The sequence below is a fragment of the Amblyomma mixtum genome, chromosome 3 (assembly GCF_055824585.1).
Source record: "Amblyomma mixtum isolate Tamu chromosome 3, ASM5582458v1, whole genome shotgun sequence".
Lineage (NCBI taxonomy): Eukaryota > Metazoa > Arthropoda > Arachnida > Ixodida > Ixodidae > Amblyomma > Amblyomma mixtum.
In genome coordinates, this window is record NC_143014.1 from 162,068,476 (window position 1) to 162,093,926 (window position 25,451).

General features: G+C 43.5%; 2 protein-coding genes across 3 annotated transcripts in view; one reads left to right on the forward strand and one right to left on the reverse strand.

Moving 5' to 3' along the window:
* The window catches only part of Syn1 (Syntrophin-like 1), a 67,525-nt gene extending 58,280 nt beyond the window's left edge, over positions 1–9,245 (reverse strand). Inside the window, exon 1 of one of the 2 annotated variants that reach the window (XM_089581732.1) lies at positions 8,664–9,245. In XM_089581732.1, the coding sequence (XP_089437858.1) occupies positions 8,664–9,111 (448 nt within the window). In that variant the 5' untranslated portion in view covers positions 9,112–9,245. The remainder of the gene's footprint in view (positions 1–8,663) is intronic. The other variant, XM_089581731.1, reaches the window with a different exon arrangement.
* A 1,240-nt stretch (positions 9,246–10,485) lies between these two features.
* Positions 10,486–24,080, forward strand: LOC149352547 (Fanconi anemia core complex-associated protein 24-like). The gene is made up of 5 exons (XM_089581733.1): positions 10,486–10,761; positions 13,405–13,544; positions 20,181–20,333; positions 21,050–21,194; positions 21,306–24,080. The coding sequence occupies exons 1-5, from the start codon at positions 10,629–10,631 to the stop codon at positions 21,404–21,406; spliced, it is 672 nt and encodes a 223-aa protein (XP_089437859.1). The 5' UTR covers positions 10,486–10,628; the 3' UTR covers positions 21,407–24,080.
* Positions 24,081–25,451: the final 1,371 nt, after the last annotated feature.

The window sequence follows — 25,451 nt, forward strand, 5'->3', positions numbered from 1 at the left end:
CGCTTGTAGTTGGTACAATTCAATCACTCCGAAAAAATTTGCACAAATGCACAAGGTGCGCGGGAGTTTTAACACTCAATGACAAAAAACGGTTTCGCACTTGCGGAAAACGACCAAGGCTAAAGCTAAAAAGTCCCAAGAAGAAAAATGCACCTTTTGCGGAGGAGTGGCCGACGTGAATCACATCAGAAAATGCGAAGAAGATCGAAGAAAAAATAAGTATGAAGATGATAGAGTATGGAATCAAGCATTAAGAAGCCCAGATTCTAGGGTGCAAAAGGAACTGACCCAACTGGCAGCTGCAGCATCCCTTAAATTTAAGTGTTAGTCTAGTAGTAAATAAACCCCCCACTTCCCTCCCGGAGGCCTGCGTGCCGTGCCGGAGAGGGTAGGTAGGGGGTGAAACCATAAAGTTATTCTGAACTGAAGTCCCGAGTTGCGAGCGGCATGCGCGGCGGAAACGGCAGACGCAACAAAAGCATCACTGTCAGCCGGTGAGCTGTCAACTAAGCTGGCTCGCATTTTTTCTGCGGCGCTATTGCTGCACGCAGAGAGAGAGAGAAAGGCCAGTTATGTATAACGTCTGCAGCATTCCATCAGTAAGTGTTCGGGAGCAGTCGGCGTGGTCTACATTACACAACCACGCGACATGCGATGAAGCGAATTCGAGCAAAAAACTTTTTCAAGCAAAAGCGGCGTCTGTTAACTAGCCTGTCCGCACGCGAACTTTGGCCGACTTTACCGAGGGTTTCAAATAGCAGATCTCGGGCTCTGCACCTAGCCTCCCTCTACATTATTTTGCTCCCGAAGTACCGAAAAGTTTTGCGCTTTTTTCAGTTTCTTCAACTTTTGGTTGTGCATTCTGGAGTTCACAGCGTGGTTACACGAACAAGCTTCCCTCGGGCGGTGCGGCTGCTCCAATATGAAGCGAGGCGAATTCCAGCTGTCATTTTCCAGCCAACGTTAGCCGAGCCATCAATCCTCACCTGTTTCTAGCTGTGACGAGGCGCACCGCAAAGCAGATAAGTCACCGCGAGGTACCTGTAGCTCTCTCTCACTCACGTAATCGCTGTTACAATTCCTCCCCTGCGTTTCTAGGCGGCATATGTACTTTTAAAAGGGGGAATTTTTAATAAATGCCTTTCAAAGACATCCCCAATGTAACCAGCCGACATAACGCCAGTGATAGACTAAACGAGGCATAAACGGCAAATCATCCTTGTCTGTGAACACTAAACACGTACAGTCCCCGCGTCTTCGGCACGTCAGATGGTGATCTTTTCAAGCCTTCAAGCAATTTTAAAGCGGGAACTGTACATGCGATTTCATTTGGAGTTAACTGCGTCACTTTCGTACGTCACCGTAACTGCGTCCCCTTCGTACGCTAGCATTCACCCGCTAACCAATACTATAATGCTATTCAGGAGGGCTGGGGCCATAACGGCTATGTGGGCCGGGAGAAGCCGCGCTCCCTAGACTGTCCCGAACTGTCCCGCGTATGTGGACAAGTGATCCACACGGGCATGTTTGTTTTTGAAGATTTTACGGCCCTTTTCATCGGACAGCCGCATACACCATGCGGAGCTTAGCGAGAAGGGGACAGATGGGAAGAGGTCCCTTATACCTCGAAATGTATTTCTATGATTCTGATCAGGGCAGTTTCGTAAGCTTCTCGATTATTTCCTCCAAAACTCGCCCACACCCAGCTTTTTACGTGCCCCCGCCCCGAAAATAATTTGGCCTACACTGGTGTCAGTGGACCATGCTAACGTGCCGTTAGGAATAAGAGACAGCCGCAAAGCAAATGATATTGTTTAAGCGCGCACAAGGAAGTCAAGACATTCCCCCTTGTGTCTATGACACGGAACTCTCCTGTTTTAAGATAAACTGTCACACGGCAGGCGACGCTCAATTCCAGAGGGGCGAAGTTCACATGAGTGCTTTAATGAAACGGAATCGGAGGAAATTCGTCGGACACGCCGCGGTGGCTCAGTGGATAGCGCGTTCGGCTACTGAGGCGAAGTACCCGGGTTCGAACCCGACCGCGGTCACCGCGTTTCGATGGAGGCGAAACGCAAAAAGGCGCCCGTGTGCTGTGCGATCTCAGTTGCACGTTAAAGATCCCCAGGTATTCGACATTACCCCGGAGCCGTCCACTCCTTCACCTCAGTAAACATGGCACATACCCACGCGGGGGAATGGCCAAGGTAATGTGGTGAATGCCAGGGAAGCATTTTTGTGAAAAAAAAAAAGGCGAAGTAGAATGACTGAAACTAGAAAAAATAATTGTTGAAAATTTTAAATAAATTGAACAAATCAGAAGTACCAGGAACAGAATAAAATACTTTTGGGACGTGCGTTAACAAGGTAACCAACCACACGGCCGCTACTTCGTTCACTCGATCCCGCCTTCCTCCATTTCCTCACGGCGCTGCTGAGCTGAGGTGTCCATCGAGAAATGAAAAGTTACTGCGCCATTTCCTCCCCTTAAAAACCATTAACCACTAATTCGTCGGGAATGCGCAGCATATATATGCAGTGCGTTCACTGGGTAAATGTGCTGGGCAAATAGCAGCCAAAAAAGTTTTGAAACACTCATCACGGGTAGCAGATAAGCGTCATTGCTACTGAAACTTTTCAGAGCGAGAAGCTCTACTCCTCCCATGCCGAGCCTGAAGGTCACCTGGCTCTTAGATTTGACCTCTAATGGGAGGCGCGCGGCATGTGGCTATGACGTCATGTCATGTGACTCGTCGACGCCACAGCTGCGCGCCTGGCAGTCACGTCCGCCGCTGCGCCGACCGCTGCTCTGAACGCTCGCTCTTGCACTTGTGGCATGTGATGCATAACGTGATTTGCTCCCGAAGTCTTGAAACAATATAGATGAACCAAAGCTAAACCGCGTCTAACCATGCTTGCCAGAGCTTTTGCTCTCTATATCCTGGCTCTCAGCTGAGTTGAGCCACAGCCACTTTTTTTCAAGTACTCACCCTGACATTCCATGCAACAGCGCACACTCGTAAGCCATTAGAATTATTAGCACAGAACTGGCGACTGATAAACTCCTCTGGGGGTCCCCTTTAATCGCAGTGGCAGCGGGGGCCGATGAGTCGTCGTGGTGCAAAATGACTGGCTGTAGCAACGTTCTCAGCTGTTCTTAGGTTGCCTGGAAGGCTACCTACTAAATGGCAGGAAAAGCAGATATTTCATTCAGCAGTCTGATTTTTCAAATCAACCGAGGCCATCTGACACCTTGCTTGAAAAGAAAAGTGTGACCATTTGTTTTTCTAACGTTCCTTCGCGCAGTGACCTCTAATGATTGGGTTTCTTCAGGGTAGACGCAAACAGATGGCAGGCCCGTTGTTTCAAGATAATCTTTGTGTAGGTTTCAGTACCGGCTACGACGTCTGGGTACATATCGAGGATCGAGACTTGTGCCGGATCTCCCAGGTCGATTACACTCGTGGCTTTCCAGCCTCTGTCACATCGTGCTGCAACCACCGACATGGAAAGTTTTTCACACGAAGATTGTCATGAAGGGCAGTTGACAAACTAGGCCGCTTATTCACTAGGGCCTCTTTGGCGTACCCATACACTAAGCGAGGGTCATAAGCTTTCGTAGAGCAGCGGTGTTTTCTCACGTCACCGGCGTTGATGGTCTGCAAATACGCAGCGCTTAAATTCGCCGAACCAATTAACGAAAAAGGGTTGCACGTGGAGGCGCCTTGTCTCCAAAATCACGCGACAGCAGCTCAAGTAACTTTGGTTCATTTAAGGCACTTCTAAAAATTACAAAACATCATCGTCCAAAAATCCCGTCTCTCGCGGTCAATGGTGTATGCTAAACTGGACCAGTATGCTGCAACTTTCCCGGGCCCTTGGCTCACACCGGAAGGCGCCATGCTAAGCAATGGGCAGCTCGGAACGCTTGTTTCCTACTTCCAATTTTTCATTTCGTCATATGTTAGAACTTATTTCAGTGACACTCGTACGAGTGACTTTACGGCCAGATCTGTGACCTTGTAGTCACAGCGTGTAGAGCTCCGCACACTACGAGGCGTCAACCTCCGCCTAGGCGCAAACCGTCCTCTAGACAAAACCTTAAAATTCGCCCCTCGGATGTCTCCAACGACAGCCCTATCCTGAAAAGAGCTGCAATGAGCAGAGGTAAAGCAACCAACCAGGCTGGGTTGGTATTTTTTTGTTGCTGGTGGTGGTGACGCTACGATTACACTCCGGTGCCCTTTCGAAGCGAGGTGCATCCGTCATCGTAACAAAAGCTAGGCCTCCAGAGTGTTCCTGTGCAGTTAGTCAAGCGACGACGCGACCGCCAAGCCGTAGCCGCTATACGCAAGGAGGAGGGAGGACCTTGGAGACGCGTAGAGCAATAAAGCAGAAAGCTGCAGGAACTCCTGTCTCGTAGCGCGTGACGCCAGGCTAGCCAGATGCCGGCGGAGCAGAGCAGTCACAGAGACCGTGACCAGACTGTGCACGTGGTCCGCGTTCGTTTAAAGCTGCGGCTTCCGATTTCACTAAGTCCATGAGACGCTGCGGCGCGTACCAAAAACAAGACCTTAAAAAAGAAAAAAATGTTTGGACCTCCGCCTCATCGCGTCAATAGGCGAAAACCAAAACATCGCGATGCACTGGCACGAGGATTGTATCCTGTTCGATGTCACGCTGTTGCGAAACGCTGAGACAAAACAAGATGCAGGCGTGTGCACGCAACAAACAGCATCGGCAGAGTCACGTTGACGATGGCCCACCCCCTCCTCCGCACCGTTATCACACGGCCACGTCGAACTCCCTTAATCTAAGGGAGCCCTTATCCCCAAGGCACGGTGTAAGAAATATGCTTACACCATGCTTCAGGGATATGTCCGCGCTGCCACATGGCTGCACCTGAAGTAAGGGAGTTCAAAAGGGGTTTTTAGCGAAGAGAGTTTGTCCATCTCCATTGAACGTTGAAGGGAATACACTAGCTCGCAGTAAGCATGCGCTATTAGTGAATAGTTCGCGATAATTTTGACCTTTAACGGTTAGTGACAGAATATAGATGAGTCTAATGTGAGTATACTCCCCGCGCCATTACAGTATCGCGGGCCCAGTGGTTAGTGAAAAATTATTGTGGGACCACAAAAAGAACGAAAAATAAAGTGTCCCTGCAAGAACTGTTTTTTTTTTTTGCGCTTTTAGCACGTTTTCGAAAATATTCTTGCACACTGCTTTACGTTTTCTACCGCCGTACCGCCGCAACAATCGACTTCTCGGCTTCCTTTTGGATATTGGCTATGTCGTGGTGTGCATGTCTTTGGCGCTGGCGGCTTTAATTTTGTGTTCTTCACTGAATCGCGATTTTGCCCGCGAACTTACACACGCCCCATGTGCGCGATGAACACTCCCGTGACACATCGCTCCGAACAATGGCACGTAAAGAAAGACCCTCCCGCCCAAGCATTTCGTGTAGTGAGCGAGCAGCCACATCGGCCGGTGTCGCCTAGGACAATTCAAGATCACGACTCTCGAAAGCGGCTTAACGAAGACAGATAGATGGCAGGTGCAGAAACTAAATTTTTACTGAATAAACTGATGAAGTTGGTATGCCGATCTTGCACGTCCTCACTTTATTTATTCAAAGATTTCGCCTCAGACTTGTCACTCATGTTCGCGAACAGAAACACTGACCATGAAAGAAAGCAGTTCACGAGCTGAACATGCCACCAATTTGAACAGCTTCAAAGCAGATGATAGCCAGCTTTGCTGTTTAAAGTAGTGGGTTTCCAAACAAACTTTTTGGTCATTCACTCAAGTCGCTATTTATTCCGTTCTTTGTGGACGGAAGCTGCCCAAAAGTTTTTTCCTGTTATATTAAGGCAATTTTGTATTCGTGTAAACATGAAAGAACCAACGTCTGTCTAATGAGCCCCTGATGGCTCCTATGAAATGCTCCTTAAAGGGAAGCTGAAATGGTTTTTTGAGAATTCGAGGTTACTTAAGAATTCGAATGTGTGAAACGTCAAGGTAAAGCATGCCAAGTAGTTTTGCGCTAGCATTTAAAATTGCGATGAAAGCATCGATAAAACTCGCGACGATGTTCAGGCTTCGTCTCACTGCGTTGAAGTGCAGGGAAACTCGTGATGACATCATTGTAGCCGAAATTTCTGAAGTCCGCTGCCTTTGTCCACATGCTGCCGTGTGCCATCTGATGCCGCCAAACAGTGCTTCGTGGGCTCTACCTTTGGCGGTGTTGGTTTCCTTCCTTGAATCAACAGTCTCTTTGCTGCAAATGCAGCACTGCTGCACTTGAAGTCATTGTTGAGGCCTTTGCCTGTCGCTGTGAACTGCAGAGAAGCCTGAATGCCAATGCAGTTTTACTGAGTGATTACGTCAAAATTTCAAATGGTAGCACAAAAAGACTTTGCATACTTTGCCTGCAAATTTTACACATTCGACCCCTTTAAACCTATCGAAATCTAAGACCTTTTTAGTTGCCCTTTAAAGATCATGTAGCATTAAACTCCCTTGAAGGCTCTGTATTCCTTTGGTTCAAGGGAGTTGGAGGTTGCTGTGGGATCCACAGAATGCTGCCGCCCACTTTTTGCTGCGTTCACGGCCTTAACGCACATGGCATGCCCCTTATACTTGGACAACACGACCCAAATCGCATGCTTTGTCACAGTCACACCGGTAACGCCCTTTTGACCAGGGACATGCCGATGTAAAATATGGAAAAAACAGAACATCTCGTAGGCATAACTGTAGAACCCCATAAGAATAAGCAGCATTTAGAAATAACTTCCGAAACATCATAGAGCATATGTCCACTTAAAATTATTCCAAGATTTTATTTACCTACAAAACAATGACTACAGAGTGGAAAGGAGAAACGTTCATGGGAAGAAAAGTCTGACAACACTGCAACAGTTCTGAAGCATTTATATATAGCATGAGCCCTCCAAAGAACTTTGCAGGCTAAGGCAGTGTGGAAGACTGTTTTGCAGGTATCAAGGACAACAGGCAGACATGCTGCAATTTTCTTTGAAGCCTTCACAACCATCTTTGAAGAAATAAATATTGTTTCTAATATAAGTGCAGATTTAATTATGCCGTGGGTAGCAAAGAGACATGACCCGCACCTCATTGTCAGAGTTCTCCCATGCATGAAAATCGGCATGAAAGGAATATGTGAAAATAGAAATTTCAGTACATAATACTGAAAGGTAACTTTGCACCACAAAGCTGGTTGGAACATGCAAACAAATACTGAAAGGACGAAGCTATAAATGTATCCTTTAGTGCTCGAACGTTAACTCCTACACCTACTACAGTACATTATTTAGCCACTTTGTGGGCAATTACCAAGAGTATAATTTAAGGATAGTACATGCATTTTTTTTAGGAAAAAACAAGACGTGCAGAAAAATTTGCACTGAGGTAAGAAGGGAAATACATGCTAATTGCAAACTTGGGTAAATGGCATGATTTCAGCAGCCGACCTCAGCTACTTTCACTCCTTTCTTAAAACAGTCTCTTGCATTCGTCACAGGATACTTTTCTTGGCGAGAATGTGGCTTTTATAATTACTATAATGATTTTAAGATATTGTTTAAAAAAGCTGTGAAAAGAATGTACACTACTACAAAAAAGTAAAAGTACTTCATCCTGAACAGGTTAGCCACTGTCACTGCATGCACACATTGTTTCAAATTGCCCCACTGCCTCTCTCTGTCTCACCTGTTTGCTTTCCAGAACCTGCTAACAAGCAACCCGCTGCCCAGGGGAAACATCTGATTTTGCACACTCCAACTTTAGTCAACACCGTCAGTCCTGTTCATGTATGCTAATCACATAAGCAAGAAAAAAATGCTTATCAGACGCTTTTCCCAAGCTAAAGCTGGTCTTGCTTTTGTCATGAGCATATGAACGGCGTCGAAATTCACCAGAATGATGCCGACAGAGGACATCAATTGAAGAGAGCCCTTGAGACATGAGTATAAACATATTTGTTATACAATCAGATTCGTTCAGCTGGTCACACTTTAAGGTAGCTGAACACAATATAATTTCAATGGCAGTAACCCGCTAATATGTCGAGGTTCACTATTATGTACGATGAAACCACTTCAGGAACTTTATATACGAACTAAGAGAACGAGGAAGCACGCACTCGTCAAGCAGAAACTCATTTATAAATCGAAGACCTATAAATCTTTAGCCGACGAAATGGGCATCAAACAGCATGAAAGGCGAGTCTCGAGTCTGAGATGTAGTTTATCGTTCCATGCAGACTATTCATCGCCAAACCTGCGAACATATCTGCATGCAGAAAGCCAGTCTACTTAGAGAAACGTAAAATACGAATGGATGGCGCGGCGACAGCCTGCGGCCCTGGTTTCACGTACGCGCATCAAACTGCCACGTTACCGGAAAGTGAACAGAGCGAATGCGCCCAAATCACAGCGCGCCCAACGCAGCGCCGGAGTTTGAGGCCTTCGCTCCCTTCGCAGCAGTCAAACAGGCCACACGCCCCCCTCCAAGCGCGGCGCTCTGATCAGTGATTGCGGGCGGAATGTTAGCGCTCCGGCGAAGGCGAAAAGTTTATCCTCGACCGCGTATGTCGCCAAGCAGTGGCCGACGAAAGTGAACGCTGGCCGCCTGCTTACCTTCCAAGTCAACAACCTTGCCGGCACGCTTGAGGGCCCTGACCGCTTCGTCGTGTGTCGCGTCCCTCAGGTCTTCACCGTTTACCGACAGGATGGCGTCTCCGACGTAAAGTTGCTCCGTTGTGTCCGCTGCCATGCCTTTGAAGATCTTGCTGATGAGGATGGGCATCTTGTTCTCTTTGCCACCCTTTATGCTAATGCCGAGGCCGTTGTTGTCCTGCTTGACTACGCGGACGACCCGCTTGGTGTTGGCAATGCTCTCTGGGATGTCGCTCGGTTCACTATCCGAAAGCGTCCCGTTGTTGGTGATTGGGGGTACTTCATAACTCTCGTCTAGGCACAAACTGAGATGGTCCTCTTCGAGCGTCGCCAGCACTTTGTGCCATTGCTGTTTGGCGTACACCTCGAGCACACCCGTGCGAGTGTACGACGACGTCGTAGTCGCCATCTTTGCCCTCGGCGTACGACGGCTCACGAGCTACAACTTGTCTGCTACTGAGGGCGCAGCCAGCAGCACGGCCGGCCGCGCAGGCGCAACGACGCACGAAACGCGCAGACGGCCAGCGCCTGCAAGGCGTAGCGGCGTAGCCTCAGCGCGTCAATAAGCCGAAGCTCGCAGTGGTGGCGTTGTGAACTAAATTATGGTACCGGAACCGCAACTATTTGCCGCTTCCCTTGTAGCACTCCATGTAGCACTAAAAGGAAGCTACGTTTTTCGCCGCACCGAAAAACAAGGAAAAACGAACTGTCTAGAAATTTTCAGCTTGATCAGTAATTCCACAGAACGGCCTACGTAACTTGCATTTTTCTCGCTATATACGTGCGTGAAAGGAACAGTTAGTTCCTTTCATTTTCTAATTGATTCCAACTGCATTTTTGGAACTTCCAATGACTGCCCTTTGAAAGCCGTGCCTGTCACAGAATTCGTCAACTCAGTAAACGATGCAGTATAAATAATTATGTCCAATTCTTTAACTCACAAACGAATTTATTACGAAGCTGGACAGGACCGATGACTTATGTTCTGACATTTCGAAAATATAACTTATAACCTCTATCAATCAGACTTTCGACTTCCACATTTTCATTTGTTGCTCCTTTCATGGCTCATAAACTCACTCTGAATGTCTAAAACTCTTTGCACAGTCACGCATTAAGTTGGCATTATATTTCACAGATTTTGACTTTATACTATGTAGACTTCTGCAGATAAATAGACTTCCGCATACACCCCTCCCACGCTTCACTGAAAAACATAGAGCTGAAAAAGAGTAGTAGTGGCGCCATCTTTTCAACAGAAGTTCAATGCCGTTCTGCCTAGTTTTGCTAGATGCGGGCCGTTTTGTAAGTTTTAGGTAGATGGCATTACATTTAAAACAAAAACCTTACTTTCCATTTTAGCGTTTTGATGTAGTGCTTCAGTGACGTAGGGAAGTTTGCACAGTTCTAATTAGACAAGCTGAACAACAGCAGCACAGTTTCGCTCGATGCGGTTGCGGCCATATATTTTTTCTTTCCACCATGCGGCCATATTTTTTCTTCCTTATTAACTCTATGCCTCCATGGTTGTGGCCAACGTTTGTTTGGTTAATATACTGACTTGTTTGCAGTCACGGAGGAAGCAAAGAACGCGGTCGCGGTGGTCGCGGTTGCAGACCATACAGTTTTAAGTGGCCTGCTGAGGTGGCGCGAGTTACCACGCCATCGTGGCTTTTTTTATAGCTTGTTTAGCCACTGGCTGCATATGAACTCTAAGCTTGGTATGACGTCGCGACGTCATAGGGCCATGGGCCAATAGGGCCATAGTAAACTCAATGGTAAACTTTGCAGCGCGTGCGGCATGCGTGCGGCATGGCGGGCGGCTTGTTCGCAATTTATGTAGTTTAGGCTAAGGTTTTCTTTTGCTCACGTTATTTATATTCTGTCAAATGCTGAAAATTTGGTTGTAAACGTTCGGGCGGCGCTATGAACACAAGCATATGTGGACAAATTTCGCAGCCAACATGTGACGCTATCCGAAAAGACGTCCGTGTGCCTGTAGGACATGTTGTGATTGCTGAAAAATGGGCTGGCAGCGAGTTGCATATCGCACTAAAGAGTGAGAAATTTCTACCTGTTTTATTTTAGACTGGCGCCCTTATTTTCCAGAAGCTATGCACCGTCTTGACCGTCATCAAGTATTGTTAAATTACGCTTTTATTTGCAAGCGTAGGATAAGAATTTGGAATTTATACAAAGTAACCAAAATTCCAGTAGCGAGAGCAGGGCCTGCATCGTCGCTTTTAACTCGCTAAGTATTTTATTACACTTTTTTTATTGCTGTGGGAGAAGTCGCTGCGTGCAGTCTCTAAGCCGTGTGACGGAATAAGTGGAGCGTTCGATTGCAAGACATTCGTATGTATGCGATGCTAGATACACGTATAAAGTAACAGTATTGCATTAGCCTTCGTTCCTTCCGCGTGCCTTTAAAAAGGCACTCAGCATCCTGTATACTTTGCTCACCTTGCGGTCAAGCCCCAATTTTGTTAATGTTGTGCGTCTGGAAGCCTTGCATATTCCTTCTTAGACCTCGAATGCCCTAAACTTAGCTTCTCTCTCGCTGCGTGGTGAAAGGCGTCTCTACACTTGTCTAATTATATATGCAGCATTCAACGCTGATTATGTAACCATGTAACCATCACTCTAGTAAAAGTACCGATTTTTATCAATAGTGAAGCTATAATCCCGTCCTCCAGTTTCACTATCTAGTCATAGAGCTTAACGGTGATATGAAATTCAAGCTGCATGTAAATATGTTACTAAAGTCTGTGTACGGAGTTTGAATGGTGTTAGATGTCCATCACCACTTCAGCTTCTATCTCATTGCGTGTTAGAAGGTGTTCGTATATCTGTAATCATGCTCTATCTACTACGTGTTCAGTAGTCATCTAAATTGTTGCGTTACCTCATGGGGTCAAGTATATCCCCTTCAGACACTAATTATTGACCACTTAGAAAAAAAAAAATTCAGAATTTTGTAAAGCATGCCAAAGTTGGACCAAAAAAAAAATCCCACCTACCCCATTGATTAATTAACCAGTTTTGGTGGAGCCCTCATGTGCATCATGGCTCAACACTGCTTTCAATGTCTCAATTATACTTTATTTAGCTCATTGCTGTTGTATAAATCAGCTGATTTTGGGCACTTTAAAGCCCTTGGGCTTGCAAAACAAGCAAAGAAAAATGCGCACTCAGTGGAGTCTTACAAGAGCTACTATAAAACTTGGGGATTTCCGTTATAAAAATGATTTCCCATGTTCATTTCACATGCCTGGCTGAACAGGGTATCAAACTGACACCAATCTCATTGCTATATATTTGGAACCAGGCTCTCCTCTATATCACCTTCAGCCATTGCAATCCTGGCACTGCCCTGTAATCCTTTCAACTTCATGTCTTACTTTTCAAAAAGCTTATCTGTTTCAAATTGTGTATACTAGGCCACTGAATAGAGGAAAGCAACATTCCCTTTCATTCTGTTTGTATCTGACAGTTTGCTTGTACTAATTTCATTAGCTTTTCATAAAGCAAGAACTGTCTGCTTGCTGCTGTTTGAACATATTGTGAAGAACTGAGAAGTTTGTTTTTGTAAAACAAATAACTGTCCATGTAAAATTAAGTCTCTTTTTTCTTTGTGAGGCTTCTAACACTTGCTTTTTTCTTTTGTTCTTAGTTTTTCTGTTTCCACATTTAACCCAGTAGCTTTACATTGTGTGCTACAGAATCAGTATAGCTGTATTTTTTGTTTTTTTTTTTGCATATTCTTTGCTGCTTAGGAGTAATTTAACTATTGCTATCAACAGAATATTTATATAATGAAATTGGGGTTGTCAGTGCTGTATCATTAATTTTTCTTTGTGCTGTTTATCTCGAAAGGTCTCGCTGCATTATTTTACTGTGGGTCCTCTCTGTATCATCCCTGGCATTCTGGAACCTCTGTGAAATTTAGAAATAAACCCATAAACTCAATCATTGAGTATGTTGAAACACTTTATCTAAATTTCCAGGTTATATGAGGCATGCTAACCAAATGATTAGGCATTCATGTAGCCTGAAAAGAAGAGTGACACATACCGACTGTTGCTATGCTAAACGTGCACTATGCAAAAGCTGCTTGTTATGGGTCGCCAGTGCTGCAGACGACGCGGATTTATTTATTTATTTGAATACCCTCAGGGCCCGAAGGCATTAAAGAGGGGAGTGGGAATAATAAGAGGGGGTTTGATAATTAATTTTGATCAAATCAGGAAAGTGCATCATCCAAACTTGGTATTGAAAAAGCAAGACTGTCGTATGCCATCTCTGTTTCAAAGAAGCGAGCAGTTCAACTGAGAGAAGCATATAGTGGTGTGCGTTTAGTGTTGCAACAGCCTATATATTGCATTGCTTTGCTATAGTAACTGCTCTGTTTATCTCTGCTCCACATTAAAACACGAGTTCAGTCCCGGCCGCAGCAGTTGAATTTCAATTGAGGCCAAATTCTAGAGGCCGTGTACTGTGCGATGTCAGTGCACGTTAAAGAACCCCAGGTGGTTGAAATTTCCGGAGCCCTTCACTACGGCGTCTCTCATAGCCTGAGTCGCTTTGGGACGTTAAACTCCATTAAACCATAAACCATCTACTTTGCATTATTTGGAGCTTGGTTTAAAGATTAAGATTCAAAGCTCATACTGTGGAGGTAATGCCATTCTCTTTCTTACAGGTTTGCTTCAAACAGTTGTTTCTGACCACCTGGGATTAATTGATTTCTATCCATCAAGTGACAGTGCTGTTCTATACATCTCGGAGGCTGAACTTCTCAATGAAATTGCTGTGAAGCGAAAGATTGTGAAACTGCGAAAGGTATGCAGCTCATTTTTGGTGTCAAGCATGCCGACTGCATTGGGCTGTGGCATTTGGCAGCTGAGCCTAAGCTCGTTGGATCATATCTCTACCACAGTGGCCTCATTTCAGTGAGGGCTAAATGTGAGATCACATGTGTGCTGTGTTATGTAGTGCACGGTTGAAGAACCCGAAGTGGATGAAATTAATTCAGAGCAATCCACTGAGGCAACTCTCGTAGCCGACATGTAGCTTCTGGACATTAAAGCCCACATACCACACTGTGGTGCTGTGCATAGCGTCCAATGCCTGTCAAACCACTACGATAGACTGAAGCAGAAGTAGAATGCATGACTGGACAAGTTGGTGAACTTTTCAGTCTGCTATTTTTCAGGAGAATCTAAACTTCTGAATTGCAGCTTTTTTCTGGAGAGTAATTATAAGTTTGCTAATTAATGTGTACTAATTAACTAACTTTGCAGCAAGAAAAAAAAATGCACAGTATACACAAGTGTGGAATATCTTTGTGCAATGTGGAACACACTGTGTGCCGTTAGCATTCAATGGCAGAACCTTATGTGGCAGTCAACCAGCATAAAAAATATTGATTGCTATTAGTGTCCTTACATTAGAGGCCTACTGATTACTTATTTTTATCGTGTGTTAACCAACTGTATCTCGGAGACCTACCAACTGATGCATTAGTTTTGTTGAGTGGTTTTTGAATGGGGTGATTAAATTGTACCTTGCTCTTTTTTTCTATAGCTTTGTGCTTGGTGTTGATATACCAGGTGTTTCACCTAAGATGTTCTGCATTTTTAAAATAGGCTATTTGAGTTAGAAGAGCGCTTTTGTCAGCATAGCATTTTCAGCGGTGCAGCACATCAGAATACAGCTAAGTCGTGCTAACTAGTCTCCATAAATGAGGCTAACAGTAATAGCTAAAAAGTTAACTATTCAGTATTAGTTAACCAGCCTACTAGTTAGCACGTCTTAGCTGTATTCTGATGTACTACACCGCTGACAATGCTATGCTGAAAAAGCGCTCTTCTAACTCAAGAAGCCTATTTTTAAAAATTGCAGAACTTCTGAGGTGACACACTCGGCATATTCCACCTTTAGAGTCAGTCTTGAGGAAAGCGATGCCTGTTTTTGTATGACATTCTACAGCTATGATGCTACTTGAACGTGTTTTTCTTTACTCACAGGTGCAATGTTAGAAACAGTGACCCTAAACTTTACAATGGTGTTACTCACATTTATTAAGCAAGCACGTGAATATATAATATTATATAATAAACTTCTTAAGACCTTCCTTTCCTCCATTTGACATTGTCTCAATGCAAAAAAAGGGACATTTGGGAAAAAGTTTAAAGATCATGAGGATAACAAGAGTTGTCACTAAACATGGTAAGGTCTGAAGCTGCTTTTCAGATATTCTTTTATAGCATAAACCATTTTACAGAGCCCACACTGAGCTTTCGCGTGGATGAGGTTGGTCCAAGGTCACCAATCGAAGTGGCCAAGTGAGAAAGATGAGAGAACGAAGAAGGGAGCTGCGGCGATGGGAGAAAGAAGGAAAGAAATAGAGGAGAAAATAGAAGGATGCTATCGCGAACAGAAAGAGAACTGCTGTCTTGGATAAGGTTCGTGCTAGGAGAGCTGCGCTGGTGTGAGAGCGTAGGAATCATTAGCGTGAAGCAGCTGCTGCCATGCAGCCCAGCTGCCAGCTCACGCGGACGGTTTAAAGGACTATAGACACCTAATTGTATTGCAAGTTTTCTTCTTTAAAATGATGCATTATACATTATAATACATTGGTCACCCGTGGTATTCGCTCACGACTGCTAAATTTATCATTGAATTTCTTCTCTCATGCTGTTTCAGTTTCATCAATTGAATGATGGCTGTGATGTGCAGTGGAACTTTAGGTCACGTGAGGCACGGAAAAACTGCAATATAAACGCTGATACATAGTTTTAACTCATTGCAGCACTTGAACCAGCCTGTTTTGAAAGCTAGAGTTACAACAAACGACATATCAGCTGTTATATTGCCATTTTTTTATGCCTCACGTGACCTAAAGTTCAAGTGCACGTCACAGCCATCGTTCGGTTGATGAAACAGAAACCGAAGCAGCGTCAAGAATAAATTCAATTATAAATGATTTAGCAGTCGTAGGAGAGTACCATGGGGTGCTCCATGTATACCAATGTCTTAACCATAGAGTTTCTTACTATTACCTAGAGGGAAAGCTGGCAACCCGTCTATGGGAGTTTGCATGGAGGCACCTCGAGACCCCTTCAGCCACCATGGGTGCTCAAAGCATCGTGGGGCGGTGAGCTACCGACTGCAGAACTACAACTTTTGGCCAAAAATAATAGAAAAATAAAGCTGTTCGATTACTACGAAAGTCTTAACATTCAATATCCTGTCTGTAAATTGTAACAAATGAGCAGAAAAGCATGCAAATGCAAAGTTTGCCCAAAATAAGAGATGGCTAGCTTTCCTATTGGCCAAGTAATGAACACTACAGAAACTAATATTTCGTGATTAACAGGCGCATTTTTAAAAGTAAATATGTTTAAAAAAAATGTTGCTTAGATACTTTAAGAGGTTTTTAATAGCATTTCGGAAAAGTGAAACCTTTTATTGGCATCATGTGTCGTTGCGTTTTCATTACTATGGCTTTTGCACACTGCGTTCGCGCGAAAGTCGTCTGCGCACACACAAACAGCGTTTTCGGAATGAAACATCTCAGTAGTGCCACTCCGTGTTCCCAAAAAAATACGACTGTCCCGCAACAAGTAGCTCACCGTCCCATGATGCTTTGAGCGTCCATGGTGGCTGAAGTGCAGGGCCGCCAGCTTTCCCTCTAGGTAATAGTAAGAAACTCTATGGTCTTAATGCATCGTTTGAAAGAAAAAAAACACGAAAGAAAAAAAAATTGGTCCTTATAGTTCTTTAAATAGGCTGTTGCCTAGTTTAGCCAATTTTTATTTGCATGCATAGTATGCAGGAATAGGTGTCATACTTTGTGCCTTCTTTCTGTCTGTTTTCCATGGGCTGATATTCTGAAGAATGAATATGCAGTGTAAGGAGCAAATGAAATGTGAACGAGAGAGTTCAGATGAAAAAAGCAGAATGAGATTTTCTATTGCACAATAAATGATCTTTTTTTTAAGGCACAACAGACGTTCTTCGAAAGTGATAATGAATGCTGTTTATCCTGGAAGCCAACAGTCACCGAAGCGAAGGAAAGCATATGGGAATGGTTCTTATCTACATTTCTGGTGTTGATCAATGGAAAATTAGTAGTGTAATCATTTTATGTCTGAAAGATGGTTGATTAGAAAGTAGAAAAAAAAACTACATGCCACCAGTAGGATCCGAACCCACAACCTCCATATGTTGCGTACAGTGCTCTGCCAACTAAGCTATGGTGGTGGCTGTCCAATCTTCTGCTTTCAGAAGTATTGATGTTGCCTGTAACCTAACCTTGAGAGTGTTCACCAGTGCCACCCTAAACTGTAGAGGTGTACATAGAATGTCCTGTATTACCACTAGCGCTACATGGAACATGATCGAACGATGAGGGTGGCAGCCGAGCGAGAAACCTGTTACGCTACTTTTTGGTTTATTGAAAATATAATTGATACAAAAATGCGTGACCAAAGTTAGTAAACGAGGTCTCGCAGTAAAACGGTCAAGGGGACCTTCTGTAAAAAATAAGTAGAGAATAAACTTAAAAATAATTTGGCAGAAAAATATAGTGAAGGTTTCAGATAAATGTTATTGGTTTTGTACATACAGTAGCAAAACAACAAAAAATATACTGAAAGAGTCGCCACAGTCGCTTAGTGGTTATGGTGCTTGGCTGCTGACCCGAAAGATGCGGGTTCGAGCCCGGCTGCAGTAGTTGCATTTCGATGGAGGCGAAATGCTAGAGGCCCATGTACTGTGTGAAGTCGGTGCATGTTAAAAAACCCCAGGTGGTCGAAATTACCCGGAGCTCTCCACTACAGCGTCCTGCATAGCCTGAGCTGTTTTGAACCCCATAAACCAAACTAAACCAAATGAAATACTCTTGTCGAGAGCCGCGGAATCTAGTGAACATAAATTTTTCTCTATCCCAGTCGTTTGAATAGCATTAAGATGGAACCTTTTACTGTACCTCTCTTTCCATAATCTGTGTTATGGTGATGTATCTGTCATTTTGAATGAGTTGATCACTAACTGATGCTTTTCCATCGGCTGTGTCACTTGGCAGCCTACTTGGAATTTGATCACTGCACGTTGGCGTAGTAGGGTGTCAGGTTGATCATGCATGGTGGCTTAAATGAAACAACAGGAAACAAAAGTTTGACATGTGTTGGGTATAAAGGACCAATGCTTCTACACACAAAATTTTGCCTCCCTAGTGCTTACCATTACAGTAGCACTCCGCTAGTAAACTCAGTTACAGTAGGAACTCGGATATAGTAAAGTGAAGCTACGGTCCCATTTTGCTTTCCATAGACGGCTGTATATTCTTTTTTTGGTTATAGTAAAGATTTTTTTTCGAAGTAACGGCTATAGTAGAAAGCGTCTGGCCGTGGCGATGTACTTTCCCCAGAATGATGACATCACGGAATGCACGGAGGCTAGGATCGCTTCAGAGAAGACTTCAGTTTTTTCAAAAATAGGTTTTTGAGCTGAAAATATGGCTTTTTCAGCATAGTACTATCAGTGTTGGTGGACACCAGAAAACCGGTGAGTCATCTTAAGTATTAAGCTGGTTAACTAATTTTTAATAATTAACCTTTTAACTTGTGGAGTTAGGTGCCTAGTTGCTATTACAGATTTGTAGCTGGTGGTTAGTAATAGGCATATCAGTTTTTAGAATTTCGAAAACGCGATAACCCTTGGCACTGTGGCTCGACAAAAGTTGACTTTTTTGGCTAATTGCGTGCACTGGAAAGGTTGCTTTGCCTGCATGCTTTTCAAAAGCACATGTATTTTGGCACGATGTAGCCAAATTTTGTCGAGCCACAGCGCCGAGGATAATCATGTTTCAAAATTCTAAAGACTGATATGCTATTACTAACGACCAGCTACAAATCTCTGATTGCAACCAGTCGCCTAGCTGTGATAGTTAAAAAGTTAATTGGCAGCTAGCTGGTAGACACCGGCTTTCCAGTGTCTGTCAACACTGGTAATACTATGTCGCAAAAGCCATATTTTTACCCCAAAAAGATTATTTTAGAACATTACTTAGTCTTCCCTGAAACACCTGGTAGATATCAAATACGATAAAATGGCACCCTTTGAGGTGGCTTTACCACCAAGCTCGAAAGCCACGGGAAGCAGGCAGCTTTTTAAAGAGCTTGAAGCCGCGAGGCAAAGCATGCAGCATGCACGAAAAAAGTAAAGCTGGCTATGAACGTAGAGAGAAGGTGGCGTGGGTCGCTGAGAATGGAAAGCCAGTAAAAGTGCTGTGAGGACTAGAAAAGGGAAGAAAATTGCTTGCGTTCATAGCACGGCAGCACGAAGCACGGAGAAACAGCAGGAAGAAGTGGAGGTGCGGCGGCACTGTCTAGGCCGTTTTGCCGCACTTCCTTAACTACTGCCTCTTAAACGACGCTGAGGTCACAGAAGACGATGCCGTGATCATGCAAAGCTTTGGTTTTCACATGGAATTAAACTGGCGTTATATTCATAGCCGCGTGGTATTCGTACAAGTGCGGTACTTCCATAAGATGTAAGCCAAGTCGAAAACGTGATAACTGAAAATAAATAATTATCGCATAAACGGACAATAAGAACAAGAAGGTATTTCTGAGTGTTTCTTTTATAAACCAACACTTCATGCTTAGTAAGCACCCAGAGAGCATAGTCAGAGCCATGCCATCACCAACAACTGATATAGTAAAGAGCCTGATGTAGCAAAGCTTTTTGCTGGTCTGAGCTACTTTACTATCGAGGGGTTCTACTGTGCCAAGCTGCAGCAGATTGTGCGTTACATTTTGACTGACCCTTGAAGAAGAAAAAGCAATCGCATACCACCAGTGGGATCTGAACCCGTGGCCTCCGTACGTTGTGTACAGTGCTGTAGCAACTGAGCTGTGCTGCCAGCTGTCCAGCCTTCTACTTTTGGGAGTATTTATGTTGTGTGTAACCGAATCTTGAGAATGCTGACCAGCACCATCCTCATCCATTTCCTCTCCTTCAGTTATTTTTGGTTTTGTGATTGAATTAAATTTTTGCATGCTCATTTAATTTGTGCTGATCATGCCTACTAGTTCAATTTTAAATATTTCTGCAAGAGCCTGGATTCTGTGTCTGCCATCAGGATACAAAAATTAAGCTGTTAAAATTAGTACCTGCACTGGAAATTGTGAGAGAGAATTGGTACACATGAGCAGGCTATCTGAAACCCTTAGTTTCTTCTCTGCTAAAAGGAATTTGCTACGTGCAGCCATGTACAGAAAAAAAAAAGAATACATGTTTGGTGCGTGTCAAACTGCAGGTTTTTGTTGTAAAATGGTTGACTGTGTTACTACACATGTAATGGCCCAGAAAACTGGAGTGCTAGCATGCAGCTGTGGAAGAATGCGAAAGGCAGTGTGTGTAAAAATGGAAGAGTTGATTATTTCTTTGTCTTTTTGTATTTTGCAGAACAATGCAAAAAGGCCATATGTCATAGCTGAACAAGCTGCAGCCCTTCAGGAACAGTACAACAACCTGCAGCAGTTTGCTGTAATGGAATTGGGAATCCCTCTTATTGCTGTTCATAATCAGACTGAAGCAGCACAGCTTCTCGCTCAAATGGTATTAAGCACACTTCAAATTTTTCATGCTTCTACCACTAAGTAAAGAAAGGAGCATGTTCTGGTTGTTAGTACAATTCGTGGCAGCTTTCATTCCAAGGATTTTAAAACAACGAACATCAAAAAATAAAAGTAACAAAATGGGTCTCGGTGTTACAAGTAGTCTTTGCTCTCATTCATTTTAGCATTGGTCCAAGACTCTCAACGCCTACCAGACATATAGCAACCTTGAGTCATTTTGGAAAGTTCCCAATCGCAAAAACATGCAGGCTTCCATTTGATAATGCTTAAGGATGCTGAAATAGTTTTACCTTGAAGGCAGCTCTCTTCCCCCTGGCATTTTATGTCATACTGCCTTGTCCTAAGCTACGTCAAGCATAGTCACTTAGTTATGGCAGCTGAATCGCGTAATATCTTAATGCTGGCATTAGAAATGTGTAAGAATCAATGTATGCCAGAATGCTCATTATCTGACAGTGAGCCCTTCACTACGGCTTCCCTCATAGCCTGAGTCTCTTTGGGACGTTAAACCCCCATAAACCAAACCATTATCTAACAGCACTGCTTCATTTAGTTTGTATACTTATAAAAATCGGTACAGTGTGGGTCTGTGCTAAGCAGTGTTTCTTTCTAAATGATCCCGTAATTAGTATTCTCCTGCATTTTAACACAAAGAAAATTAATCAATGCCTATGTCTCTTACTTAATCACCTTTAGGAGGCCGTGGAGAGTGGAGAAAAGCAGAACCCCTTTTTAGTGCAGCGGCGAGTGGCTCCCATGGGTTCTGCAGTAACTACATGCCTCCTGCGAGTTCCAGGCTTGGGTGAAGTCAAAGCAAGGGCCTTGCTGCAGAAGTATCGCAGTACGTTGGCATGTGGCAAAAATTCTCTTTCCTACCTGTATTCAAACAGAGCAGAAGCTGCCATCCTCCCATTGTGCTACCTTCCCCATGCAAGTTCTTTTTTCTTTACAGGCCTTAGAGCACTCTCTTTGTGCAGTGTAGATGACCTTGCTAAAGTCGTAGGCCCAGCATCTGCAGCAAGTGTTCACAGATTCTTCAATGGTTTCAAGTGATGCAAGGGACTGTGCTCGCGGTGACTTACTGTTTTTGTGTACCTCAAGTGTGCATGGTTTACAAATGAGGTGGAGTAAAATGTTGCTGGACTGGAAGGGTCCACATATTCATATAAACAATATGGGGAGCTCTGATTGCTTCATGTTGTGGCTATTTGGTAGCCATTTCCACTCTTCATGCATCTGTTAGGACCTATGCATCAATCGATTTGGGTTTTTTTTTTTTTTTTTCCCCAAAGTGGACAGCATGTTTCTTCCTATTGTGAATGTACATGCTTTCAATGCACTTCAAATTTTAACAGAGCACAAATTCATATAGTATCCAATTCTTTTTAATGTTTTCAGATTTTATTTAAAAAACTGTAAGGTCTGTGAGGTCTCTGCAAGTGGATTGCACATCAAGGCAGATATTATGTATGTGGCACAACTTAATAATAGACGATTAATTAACTAAATTAACTTTAAAATTTTTGGCTTTTGGACACAAGATTACATTGAGAAATTGAAGGCCATCAACACTGAAAGTGATCCATTTTTAAATTTTTTGAATCGGCATGTGGTTCGAAATATTGAGCATCAAAAATGCGCTTTTGAAAGCTTGTTAAATTGTCTCTTCAATGTTGCGCATTAATAAAATGGCGTCGCTACGCTTGGTATCGTCGGTGAAAACGTTAACTTCTACTACATAATGAAATACATACACAGCATTTGTATTTGCTGCATTAGAAATGCAAGCGACACCTTTTTATAAATGCGCAAGGCAGGAAAGCCAACTCATTGGGCTTTCAGAAGCATATTCTTGATGCTCAATGTTTCGAACCATAATACCGATTCAGAAAACTTAAAAACTTGGCTCACCTTCGATGTTGACGTCCTTCAATTTCTTTATAACATCTTGCAGCCTAAAACCAAAATTTTTAACGTAGATTAGTTAATTTTAGCTAACCTTTTAAATGCCGCACTGTGAAGCAATGTTTCGAAAGCAAAAATATTGACGCGTTTTTTTTCATGTTGCATTTTTAGAACTTGGCATTTCGAATATGGGCAGCATTTTGGGCAATGATTAATGAATTTGTTTTTTTCTTGCTATCTGAAGACAGCCTTCGTAAATTAGAGAAAACCACTGTGCTTGAACCATGTTTTCTTTCATTGTGAGAGCTGCATAGCATTCAGTGCTTCAGAAGCCATTGTAGGCAGACGAGCACTTCTTCAGCATTGGCTTTTACATCATAGCTATGATACACATGTCCCATGATGACCACCACGTGGCTCCATTTTGTGATCACGTGACCACCCTCTGCATGCGCCTTGAGCTGCCTTCGTTGTCTTTAGGTGGGGTGTATACTGAAGGAAAAGGGGGGGGGGGGGGGTGTAAACACACCCTGCATGTTTGCTGTCGTTAGGTGCGACGTGTAGTCTGAGACGCCAGAAATGCTTCAAAATGCCTCTCAGACGCCGCAAGTAACCAGGAGGTGAGAGTCTGAAGAGATAGGGAGGATGCAAGATATGTAGATTGCGCTTGGGACACTGCCCACGAATATGCTCCCCAGTCACACCCACAAATCTGTGCCCACACATTTCATAGAATGGGACATCGTTTACACCAGCAGGCATAATGCGGGAGACTGTATGATAGGAGTACTGCCTGTCTTTGATTTTGAATTTTGCAGCTGCCAAATCTCATTGTTCCAAAAAAGCAACATTTGCATCAAATTCACTGCCAGCGAAAGACGCGACACCCAGGCTTTAGTATTTTATCCTTCTGTCATGAAATCCCCAACTATTTGTGATTGCTGTTGTTCTGGTTTGTTCAACGTTTTGTTTCCTGCGGAAAGGCTCCAGAAACATTCGGCTGTGACAAGGCCCAAAGTAGGCCAGTTTGCCAGTAATAATTCAAATTCTGTAAATAAAATAAATATTACAGTAGTGTTGTTTTCCATGATCATCATATAGTAAGCAAAAACAAATTTCAAAGGATATATTTTGAAGGGAACTAAAAAATTGAGTTTCAGATGTTCCAATTTTGGAACACTGGCAAGCAAAAGGTTGTCTATTCGTTGAGCTCCATTATGTGCATAATGTCAATCCTGGTGTGCAATGCATCTGAAGAGACATATTTCATGGTTTATAAAATGCAAATCTGTAAAGATTAAATATAATAACCCAGTATATATGAACCAGGACAACAGTTTTGCTTTCCTGGTGTGCAATTCATCTGAATAGACATATTTCATGTTTATAAAATGAAAATCTGTAAAGATTAAAAATAATAACCCAGTATGTATGAATCAGGACAATAGTTTTGCTTTCCTCTGCTACAAACTTTGACTTACTGTGAAGGTAAAAGATTAAGTGAAAAACTGGCACCATGCTTCTCTGAACTAGTATTGCTTTTGGAATTGAAAATTACTTGGGAAATGGTCTGCTGATTTGCGTGTAATTGCTGTCCACATACTCTGGTGAAACATTGATAGAAGAGAGATGCAGAAACAAATGTTTTAAGGCTCTGACAGCTTGTAACGCCGCATAAAATTTGTGTGTGTTGCCGTTTGTATTTGTGCCCTACTGTGTAATGCCTGCATCTGCAGTGGTGCATGCTCCACTCATGGCCACTGGTAATGCAGAAACGACTCTGCAGCATGCATTTGTTTCAGATAAATTGACCGGAATATTTTCTTCCATGCATCCATGTGCATCAGAGCACACACTGGTATAGCCAACATGCAACTAACTTCACAGCATACTTTTCATGTCACCTCTCGTGCTTTCAAATACCAAGACATTAAATTTAATGCTGGACACCACAACTTGTTTGCAACTCCTTCAGATTACAATATGGTGCACGTCATGGATATTTGTCACCAAGCTCTGCTTTGCAAACTTTCTGAAAGAGGAGTATCAGGATAAATACATCTTGAACAAAGAGCCACTGAACAAAATGCATAGAGGTGTGCATTCTATATATGCGCACTTTGCAGCGAGGATGGAAAGCAAAGCTCCATGAAGGTGATGCGTTCACTCCAAGAAGCACATGCTTAGCACCTCAAGGAAAAGTTTGTAGGGCCAAAATGGGATTGGCCTTGAGGTGAAAACACCTCCCTTTTCTTACAACTTGTCAAACTAGCAATATTTTGTTGAGCAAGATAATGAAAGCAACACACATATGCTGTTGTACCAATATTTTGTTGAGCAAGAACACACATGCCATTGTAATTTGCAACAAATGACACAAATGAAAACGCAGTCCTCAGTGAATACTGTGCCACAGTGAACTGGGTGTACAGCTGGTTCCCAGTAATTAGAACTGAGAGGGGACTGAAAATTTGTTCAAATTATGCAGAGTTTGAATTAAGGAGCCTTTTTGGTTTCTGGGGGTTTAACGTCCCAAAGCGACCCGGGCTATGAGGGACACCGTAGTGAACGGCTCCGGAAATTTCGACCACCTGGGGCTCTTTAACATGCACTGACATCGCACAGTACACGGGCTTCTAGAATTTCGCCTCCATCAAAATTCGACCGCCGTGGCCGGGATCGAACCTGTGTCTTTCGGGTCAGCAGCCGAGCACCATAACCACTGAGCCACCACAGCAGCACCACAGCAGACAAGGAGCCTTTTTAATGCACTTGTTGACAGGACCAAAACATCCATTTGAATAATCGAAAGGTTGAATTAACAGGTTGAATTCAAATCTGATAACGGACAAATTTTTTTTCGTACTTGTTACAAAAATGGTCATTTGTAACCAGTGCTGCAATTTGTTCGCAAACTAAGAACGCGCTTCAGACAAGCCTTACTCGCCTTATACCGGATGCACAGTGCCAGAAAACACATGACAAGCTGGACTCGTCAAGAGCCAGTAATGACAGTCTGCTTATGACGAGCCTTGCTAATCGAAATCGGCGAGGGGGTTAATGAGAGTCTGCTGCACCACTCTGAAAGGTGGCAGAAAATATAACATGCACATTCAACCGCCTTCCTTACATTATCCTTTTACGATCATTTTCTCAGCTCGATGTCAGTCAGTGCACAATGTGCCCGAACCAC

Bases quoted from the DNA above. Each gene is read 5' to 3' on its own strand.
- LOC149352547 (XM_089581733.1), top strand. From the start codon at position 10,629: ATGAACACAAGCATATGTGGACAAATTTCGCAGCCAACATGTGACGCT. The intron at 20,334-21,049 runs GTATTAAGCACA...AATCACCTTTAG, and splicing joins CACAGCTTCTCGCTCAAATG to GAGGCCGTGGAGAGTGGAGA. The intron at 21,195-21,305 runs GTACGTTGGCAT...TTTTCTTTACAG, and splicing joins CTTGCTGCAGAAGTATCGCA to GCCTTAGAGCACTCTCTTTG.